The sequence below is a fragment of the Lontra canadensis genome, unplaced genomic scaffold (assembly GCF_010015895.1).
Source record: "Lontra canadensis isolate GAN:19392208 unplaced genomic scaffold, GSC_riverotter_1.0 scaffold88, whole genome shotgun sequence".
Classification (NCBI taxonomy): Eukaryota; Metazoa; Chordata; class Mammalia; order Carnivora; family Mustelidae; genus Lontra; species Lontra canadensis.
In genome coordinates, this window is record NW_022631082.1 from 4,280,169 (window position 1) to 4,290,060 (window position 9,892).

General features: G+C 45.5%; 1 protein-coding gene across 1 annotated transcript in view; it reads right to left on the reverse strand.

Moving 5' to 3' along the window:
- The window catches only part of MUC16 (mucin 16, cell surface associated), a 74,705-nt gene extending 65,080 nt beyond the window's left edge, over positions 1-9,625 (reverse strand). The window contains exons 1-4 of the mRNA XM_032883876.1: positions 9,601-9,625; positions 3,055-6,414; positions 1,755-1,879; positions 1,593-1,660 (exon numbers count right to left, since the gene is read on the reverse strand). Coding sequence (XP_032739767.1) covers positions 1,593-1,660; positions 1,755-1,879; positions 3,055-6,316 — 3,455 coding nt within the window. The 5' untranslated portion in view covers positions 6,317-6,414; positions 9,601-9,625. The remainder of the gene's footprint in view (positions 1-1,592; positions 1,661-1,754; positions 1,880-3,054; positions 6,415-9,600) is intronic.
- Positions 9,626-9,892: the final 267 nt, after the last annotated feature.

A 9,892-nucleotide genomic window follows, 5' to 3' on the forward strand; every position in this document is an offset into this window, starting at 1 on the left:
GAGCCCCTCAAAAATACTGTTCTCCTGAATTTAAGCTGAACCTACAGTGATTGACCCAAAGCAGGGACCTTACAGGAAGAAAGACCCTCTTTTTCCTTTGCCTGGGAATTCTTGCTATTGTCCATGCTATTTAAAGCACGGTTCTCAAAGTGTGGCCCAGGGACATTATTGTAATTTTTATTCTCTCAGGAGTATACTGTGAAATGTTCTCCAGAGGCCACAAAGTGAAATACTATAAATATTAAATGCAGAAGTAGATATCCTACTGTCTTTTCCTAAACCAGACATTAAAAAGATCTGCAAAAAATGTAAACAGTGGCTCTCTTCTTTTTGTGCTTTTTTGTGGGGGGGTGGATATTGCTATTGTTCATAAAAACTATGTTATTTGTGTTAACATGTGATAGATTCATTACTTTGAATAAATTAATGAGTACATATTTATAACATTTGTTTTAATTTCTAATTCAGTAAATACGAGCAAATATAACCCTCAAGTACAAAGGCTCATTGGAGTTCTGAGTCCTTTTAAGGATGTAAGTAACATGTTGAGCCCAGTGACTTTGAGCACCACTGTACTGTGGTTAACAGGAGAGACTAAAAAACTAGAACCTCGGGGTTCAAATCCCAGCTCTTCCCAAGGAAACTACTCTGAGCCCCAGTGTTCTGTTTTTACAATGTGAGATAATACTCATGTTGTTGTAAAGAAGAAATGGATGAAAACACGTACATCACTTAGAATGGGGGGGGTCGTTATCACATGGGTAATATTATCTTATTGGTTCCCCCGTCTCATGGGGAGATGGGGGCAGGTGTGGTGGGTGGAGCTCATTTAGGATGGGTTTGGTCTACAACATTCCAGGAACCTTTTCTCGTGAAGCCATGAGTAGAGGACCCACCTCTCCGGCAGGATGACCGGCACTAGCTAGATGCAGTATCCCAAGGAGAGGTCATAGGTTGTGACATGTAAGGAAAGAATTCTGAGCCCACTGACCTCAGAGGACACCAAATGGGAACAGGCAGAGAGGAGAAAACAGGCCATTTCTGTAGGGTTCAGGTCTATTTAGGGCTTTTAAAATTGCAATATATCCTAAAAAACAACACTTGGTTTGTTTTCCCCTTTGGTTCTACGGAACATCCTCTGGGAAGGTCCCTATCTCTTTTCAAGGAATATACTGCAGAATTGCAGTGTCCAGAGTTTATCCCCAATAGGGTAGATAGGAGCTAGGGCAGGGAGAGTGTCAGGGATTCTGGGGACATTGTTGGCAAAGATACTACACTGGCTAATACTATGAGATCCCACTGAGTGTTCACAATTGGCCAGGCATTGTGATGAATGATTAATAACCCCAAAAGTAAGGTACTAGTATTACCACTACTTTGTAGATAAAGTGATTGAAGAACAGAGAGGTTATGCAACTTGCCCAAGATCTCAGACCTAGCAAATGGGAGAGCAAGGGTTCAAACCCAAACACTTTGGATTCACCTTGATATGCTGCGTCTTGGCAAAGGCCCAAGGCTGTGATTGACTGGGATGTGAGGGAGCAAGAAGAGAGAGAATTGGGTTTCTGTAGGTGCTTTGGAGGATGCCTTACCTGAGCAAGGTCAGCCTGCAGCCAGCATAGAGGGAACCAATGCTGCTGTTTTTGAACAAAGTCCTGAGCTGGGAACAAAGGAGAGGGTGATGAGCTGGAAGGGCCAAGACTTTGGGGTGTGGCAGGCTTGGGACAAGGTAAGCATTGGCAGGGGGCTCTCACCAGGTGCTGCAGGTTTCTCTCAGTGGCATTGAATATCTCAGAGCCTGAGTTTTCCATATCCTCTGTGTAGTACAGGTTGGTGACAGTGAAGTTGACAGTAAAAGGCATCAAGAAAGGAACTGCAGCTGTGGTGGTGGGAAGAGAAAATGAGCCCAGTCCTAAGTCAGGCCTGGGCTGGAGGTGGAAGGGAAGGCTCCAAGGGCACATATTAACTCCAGCACAGAGCTGGGGTTTGGCCTAGACTGGCCTGCTGTTCAAGACCCTCCCACATAGGGTGAGCAACCATCCCATTTTTCCCAGTATGACGTGAGTTCCTGGGATGCCAACGTCCAGGTGGAAAAGTGACACAGTCTTGGGAAAACCAGGATGAGTTGGTCACCCTACTCCCACTTCTCCTTCACTCTTACCATTTCAGTACACAGTAGCATCTGCCTCTCTTCAACTTGGGGGAATGAACAGGCCCAGGGAGTACCCCCACTAGCAATGATTGATGGGAGTTGGTGGGTAAACACCCCAGCTCCCTTATTCGGCCCCCTCCCCCCGCAGAGAGGATGACTCCAGAGTTCCTGTTCTACACATTCTCCCAGGGGCCCCTCCAGCCTCCAGAACTGTTAAATTTCTATTGTTCAAGGTACCCAGTGTTTGGAAGTTCATTACTGTTGCCCTAATGAACTAGTACATCACATGACTGAGCAGTTCTTTCTCTAGGTATGCATCCCAAAGAACTGGAAATGGGCTCAGATATGTGCACACCCACATTCATAGCAGCATTATCTGCAGTAGCCAAAAGGTGGAAACAGTCTGAGTGTCCATCAACAGATGAACAGACAGATAAAATGTGGTCCATCCTTACAATGGAATATCATTCATCTGTAAACAGAAATGAAGTTCTGATTTCTGATACACACTATGACATAATGACATTGTACTCAGTGAAATAAGCCACACACACACACAGACACACACACACACACACTGTGTGATTCCACATATACGAGATATCTAAAATAGGCAAACTGACAATAGAAGTGAATTAGAGTTACCAAGGGCTGAGAGGAGTGGGGAAGGAAAGCTAAAATCTAATGGGTACACAGATCCTGTCTGGGGTGAAAAAACGTTTTGGAGAAAGATAAGATAATATTTATACAACACTGTGAATGTAATTAATGCCACTGAACTGTACATTTAGAATAGCTAATTTTATAGTGTGTGTGTGTGTGTGTGTGTGTGTGTGTGTGTGTGTGTATATATATATATATATAAAATATTTTACCACAGTAAAAAAAAAAGTCATTCTTACCTGTTTCTGAAGTCATACTCAGAGAGGTCATGGTGGATGTCCCAGGTGAGGTCTCAGGGACAAAGGGACTTCCTGCTGATGTACTGAAGGTGGTTGTGTTCTCTGCCATGATGGGGCCTGAACCTGTAGCAGCTACATTGGTGATCTCAAGAGTTGTGGTTTTCAGGACAGTGGTTGAACTCAGTCCTTCTCTGTGACCAGTTTTCGGTGGTGTTGGGGTCTCTGATGCTATCAGAGTCACAGTTTTGGACAATTCAGGGAGTCCAACTGAAGTCACAGGTGGTGAGGGTTCACCAGTGGTTGCAGGGGTACTGACAGGCCCAAGAACACCAGGAGTCAAAGTTGGGATACTGGTGCTGGCATTTGATGGAGGGCTGGGGGCCAGTAAGCCTGTGGTTTCCAGTAAAATGGGGGAAAGAGTTGAGGTTGAAACAGCTGTGCTGACGTCTGTGCCAGGATGGGTGGAAAGTGAGGCTGTTTCTGCAGGAACACCAAGTGAGATAGTTGGACCTAGATCACCTTCACTGGTCTTGGTCACAGGTGTGGTGAAGGATGTTATTTCTGCTGGACTGGGGGAAACAGTCTGAGTTGGAAGAGCTGCACTAATCTCCAGCTGAGGCCGGATGGATAGTGAGGCTATGGTCTCTGGTAAGTGAGGAAAAGCAGTTGAACTAGGAAAATTCGTGATTGTTTTTGTACTGGATTGGGTGACCAATAAGGCTGTGGTTGCTGGTTCACTAGGAGAAAGAGTCAGACTTGGAATAGTCATATCAGCATCTGTCTCAGAACTAGGGGCCTGGGAGGTCCCCATATCTGGTACACCAGGGGAGATGGTTGGACTTGGAACAACTGAACTGACTTCTGCCCCAAGACTGGTGGCTATTGAGTGTGTGGTACCTGGTTCACTTTCGGAAAAAACCAGAGGTGTTGTCGGGACAGAGGTGTTTGGGCTGGTCTCTGCAGAATGGGTGACCAATGAGACTGTTATATCTGGCTTATGTGTAAAATCAGTCTGAGTTGGAACAGCTGAACTGGCTTCTGTCCCAGAATGGGTGACCCATGAAGCCGTGGTCTCCAGTTGACCTGGAGAAACAGTCAGAGTTGTAAAACTTGTACTGACTTCTTCCCCAGTACTGGTGACCATTGAGGTCACCAGCTCTGGCACAGTAGAGGGGACAGTTGGAGCTGGAATGGCTGAACTGGTCTGTGCCCCAGAATGAGTAACCATCATGGCTGTGGTCACTGACTCCACAGGAGAAAGATTCAGAGTCGAGATAGCCATACTGGCCTCTTTCTCAGCACTAGTGACCTGTGAGGTCACCATATCTGGTATACCAGGGGAAACAGTTGGAGTTGGAACAACAGAACTGACTTCTGCCCCATGGCTGGTGGCCACTAAGGGTGTGGTATATGATTCACTATGGGAAACACTGGGTATTGTCCTTGGAACTGTAGGACTGGTCTCTGCAGGATGGGTGATCAATGAGACTGCTGTTTCTGGCTCCCCAGGGGAAACAGAAAGAGGTGGAGAAGCTGAACTGGCTTTTTTCTCAGAATCGGTGACCCATGAGGCTGTGGTCTCCAGTTCATGCAGTGACTCAGTCAGAGTTGAGAGAGTTGTATTGGCTTCCGCCTCAGAACTGGTAGCCAATAAAGTCACCAGTCCTGGCACAGTGGGTGAGACAGTTGTAGCTGAAGGTGAACTGATCTCTGCTCCTGGAGTGGTAGCTGTTGAGAACGAGATGTCTGATTCACCGTGCGGAGTTATTCTGGAAACAGATGTGCCGGTCTTTGCAGAATGGGTGACCCATAAGGCTGTTGTCTCTGAATCATGCGAGGAATCAGTAAGAGTTAGAAAAGTTGCACCGGTCTCTGCCCCAGAACTAGTGACCAGTGAGGTCCCCACCTCTGATACACCAGGGGAGACAGTTGGAGTTGAGATGGAAAAACTGGTCTGTGCTCCATTATGATTAATCCATGAGACTGTGCTTACTGGTTCACCAGCAGAAAGAGTCAGAGGTGAAAGAACCGTACTGGCACCTGTCCCAGAACTAGTGGCCTGTGAAGTCACCATGTCTGGTACACCAAGGGAGATAGGTGTAGTTGGAGCAGCTGAACTGGCTTCTGTCTCAAGGCTGGTGGCTGTTGAGGGCATGCTGTCTGATTCCCTATGGGAAACATGGGGGGTTGTCCCGGGAACTGTTGGGCTGGATGTTGCAGGATAAGTGACTAAGGAGACTGTTGTATCTGATTCATGCAGGGATTCAGTCAGAGTCAAAGAGGTTGTACTGGCATCTGTCCCAGAACTAGTGACTTGTGAGGTCACCATATCTGGTACACCAGGTGAGACAGTGATTGTTGGAGTGGCTGAACTAGCTTCTGCCCCAGGAGTGGTGGCCATTGAGAGTGTGGTGTCTAGTTCACTTTGAGAAAAACCCAGAGTTATTCTGGAAACAGGTGTGCTGTTCTCTGTGGAATGAGCCCATGAGGTTCTTGTATTTGGCTCACCAGGGGAAACAGTCAAAGCTGCAACAGTGGAAATGGCTTCTGTTCCAGCATGGGTGACCTGTGAGGCTGTTGCCTCTAGTTCGTCAGTCAGAGTTATAAATGCTGTACTGGATTCTGCCTCAGAATTGGTGACTGGTGAGATTTCTACCCCTATTATACTAGGGGAGATGGTTGGAGTTGGAATGGCTGAACCAGTCTGTGACTCAGGGTGTGTAATCAATGAGACTGTTGTATCTGGCTTACCAAGAGAAATAGTCAGAGTTTGACCATCTGGGCTGGTCTCTGCTGCAAAACTAGCATCCAGTGAGGTCACCAGCCCTGGCTCACTAGGGAAGACATTTGGAGTTGGAGTGGATGAACTGCTCTGCACCACAGGATGGGTGACCCATGAGGCAGAGGTCTCTGGTTCATCTTGGGAATCAGTTAGAGTTGAAATGACCATACTTGTCTCTGCCCCAGGACTTGTTACCAGCGAGGTCACCATTTCTGGTACACCAGGGAAGACAGTCAGAGTTGGAACAGCGGGACTGTTCTTTGCCCCAGAACTAGGGACCAGTGAGGGTGTGGTTTCTGACCCTCTATTGAAAACAGATGAGGTTGTCCTGGGAAGCTCTGTGTTGGTATCTGCTCCAGGTCTGGTGGCCAGTGAGGCTGTCATCTCTAGAACATCAGGGGAAACATCTGGGGTTGTAAAGATCGTTCCTCTTGTGCTTGTGCTGGCCATTTTACCTGATGTCCTGAGGAGAGTCAGCATTCCGGAAGTGGGAGTAGAGACTGTAGTGGTCAAAGTTGCTGTAGAGGTGGTCTTCAGAGCTGTGATTTCTGCGATTTCTGTCCACTCTGTTGGTGGTCCTGTGAATTGGGGGATGGACACACAGTTTGGACAAAATGATTGCCACTTATCAGACTGGCAAGGGCTTATTTTTTTCTCCAAATGAGGAAAGGGAGAGAAATGTCTCTGCCTGAGATATGCATGTAATGCTTCTGAGATGGGGAGAGGAATTGTCATTGACCTTCTCGCACCTTTCCCTTCTCCTCTTGTGCAGTAACTCTGTGAATTCTTAACCACTCCTTATTCCCAAACATTGTCTGTACTCTACAGCCCCTAAGCCTTTGTTCAGGCTGTTTTCTCTGTCTGCCTTGTCCATCTTTCATCAGATTCCTTACATTCCGCCCTTCTAGAAACCCTAACTCAAAACTTTCACAAATCCATGTCAGAATTCATCTCTCCCTTCTCAATATTTCCTTACCCTACTGTCTGAATCTGCACCATAGCATGCCTCACAGTCTGCTTGGTAACAGCTATTACTAGCCAGAAGACTGCTTGGCATATAGTAGGTGGTCACAAATATTTGTTGAGTGATTATGTGAATGAATGGTTACATGGATGGATGTATACAGAGACAGGTCTCTGCGGGCTTAAGAGAGATCATGTGTCATTGTGCTTAAGAGCTTGGGCTCTGAAGAAGAAGGTAGACCTGCACTTAGCTTCTGGCTCCTATGCTAACTGGATGTGTTACCAAACATTGCTAGATTTCCATATTCTCATCTGTGAAATAGGTATAAGCACAGTGGCTATCTCAGAATGCTGATAATAATGCACCAAACCCAATGCCTGCTGGCTTGCAATATACTACCACCGCTACTTCTATTACCTGCTGTTACTGCCATTACTACTGTCACTGCTAATACCTACCATTACTTCTGTTACTGCTCTTCCCACCCAGGACCATTGTTACTACTGCTACTTTTACCTACTGTCACTGGAGTTATTACTACTGTTTCTACTACTACTACTATGACTCCCTTTTTGTATTTCCACTACAAAATAAGTGTTTGCTGAGTCATATTTGCCAGGAACCATGCTAGACCAGTATTAAAGCTGGCCAAGGTGCCTGGAATTCAGACTCTGAAAATGAGTAAACTTACATTGGCTGAGAAGCAACTACTGACTGGAGGTTCAAGTAATGGTAAATAAAACACATTACCCTTTAAAATATATTTTAAAAAATGGTCCCCAGAAAGGAGGGAGAACCACCAGGAGGATTCTCTATAAAGACCCCAAAGCCCACTGGCACTTGATCCAGGGATAAAATAAAGAGGATTTAGACTCTGATGGGGGAGTGATTCCCTCTTTTGCTAAGACTATCCTGAACTCTCACATTTCCAAGAGTGGACATACTGAAATGCTTTATATGTATCTGGCAATGAGGAGTGGAAGAGAGAGGAGGGGGAGGAGGGACATCTACAAGCACCTAGCATGATTTATCTCTTTGATCATCACCAGAACATTGAATGTACATTATATTATTCTTGTGGTTTCATAGAAGAGAAAGACAGATGCTCAGAGATCTTTATCTGCCAAGGGCACACACTACTGACTGCTTGTGTGGAAATCTGAACATCATTCTGTCTTGCTAAACCAATCCTCTCCAGCACTGTAATATATCACTCCCTAACTGAATCTCAGGATTTTGTGGGGGCCAGGATAAAAAGAGAATGATGTAAGGAGAAAATATTCATCTGGAGAGAAGTTCAAACAAAAATTTCCTAGTTCAGGTTCTCAACCTGGGGTGATTTTGCTCCCAGGAGATACCTGGAAATGTTGGGAGACATTTTTGTTCATTGCAACTGTGTGTGTGTATATGTGAGGTGCTATTGGCATCTGGTGGGTAGAGGCCAAGATACTGCTAAGCATCCTATAGTACACAGGACAGTCCACAAGAAATTATTTGCCTGATAGGGCTGAGGCTGAGAAACCCTGCTCTGTGTAGAAAGGAGTCAATGAGGACTGTTAGCCATCTAGATATTGGTCACCACCTGAAACCCAGTGACTCATTTCTTGGTGAACTGATGTAGCCAACCCTATCTATGCCCTACTTATATCCCATATCGTGACCCTAGTGGGGTCCTGATGTGGCCTCTGTGACCCCACACCTAAGAGCTTGGGGAAGGGGGTAGGCTGGAAGTGTTGAGGGTTATTACCCTAGGATCAAGCGTCCTACAGCCAACAATAGAAGAGAGTTGGATTAAAAAAAAAAAAGTGCCATCTACTTTACTCCTCAGATAGAACAACACTAAAAGATTTTATTTATTTGAGACAGAGCACAGAGGGAGAGGGAGAAGCAGACTCCCCACTGAGCAGAGAGCTCAATGCAAGCCTCCATCCCAGTACCCTGAGATTATGACCTGAGCCAAAAGCAGATGCTTAACCAACTGAGCCACCCAGGTGCCCAACACTGACATGTTCTATGCTGTCTCCCAGAGCTTCCCAGTGGGACTGACGCTGTTGCCCATAAACACAATTTGCATTGACTTCCTTTCCTTGTCTTCTCCAGTGCTTCCTGGGACCATCCCCCACCTGAGACAAACCATTTGCCCCATACCCTTAACTCAAGTCTGCTTCTGGGGGATTGAACCAAAGATGGCTGGGTCACAGGATAAGACTAATCATCTGACTGTGGTGTAGGGGTTAACTGTCTAAAACCTGCATGTTGCAGAAAACTCCCAAAATGTATAATAGTCTGAGCTCCAAAAATCTTGGGAATAAATTAATGGGTATGGGGAGCTTTACCTGTTAACCCCACAGTGAGGAGAACCCCTTGCTATCTATACCTGTACCTCTTAAACTCTCAGGCAGAACAATCACACTGAGAAATGTTAGCAGATGCCTTTTAGAGAGAAAGATTATGGCAGCCAAACAATTGTATAAAACTCTGGGTTGGAATAAAGTTAAGCAAATCGTTTTACAGTAGGTTTTCTCAGAGTCTTTAATATGCTTATGCATATTACGGTTCTTTAGGAAGGAGCAACACGTCTGCCAAATCTATTTATTTATTGATTGATTGATTGATTTATGTTTTGCCTCAAAATTCTTTGTCCTTTTGCTAAAGGATATCCAAGCATTACCAAGCCTTAGGTTTCCTGAATGCTGTTTTCTGCCCGTGTCTCCAGTATCATTTCCTACCACCCCATCCTTCTCCCTCATACTTTAGCAAAGGCAAGTTATTTGTATCTCCCAAATGTTTTCAGTATTACCCCCTCTCTGTGCCTTTGTACGTGGCTGTTCTCTCTCTCCAGAATGTCTTCATCAACTCCCTTTGTCTTTCTGGTAAATCCCTAGTCCTCCTTTCAAACCCGATTCAGATATCATCTTCCTCATTAAGCCTTCCTTCTATAGTTCAAATACATCTTCATTGCATATGTTTAAAGTTGCATCATAGTTATTCTGTTCCTTTGTTGCTTCCCTGCTGGTCTGAGAGCTTCATGGATATAGTGCCCAAGTATTTTCATCTGTTCATCCTCTGCTTATAACAGTCTCTAACACAGA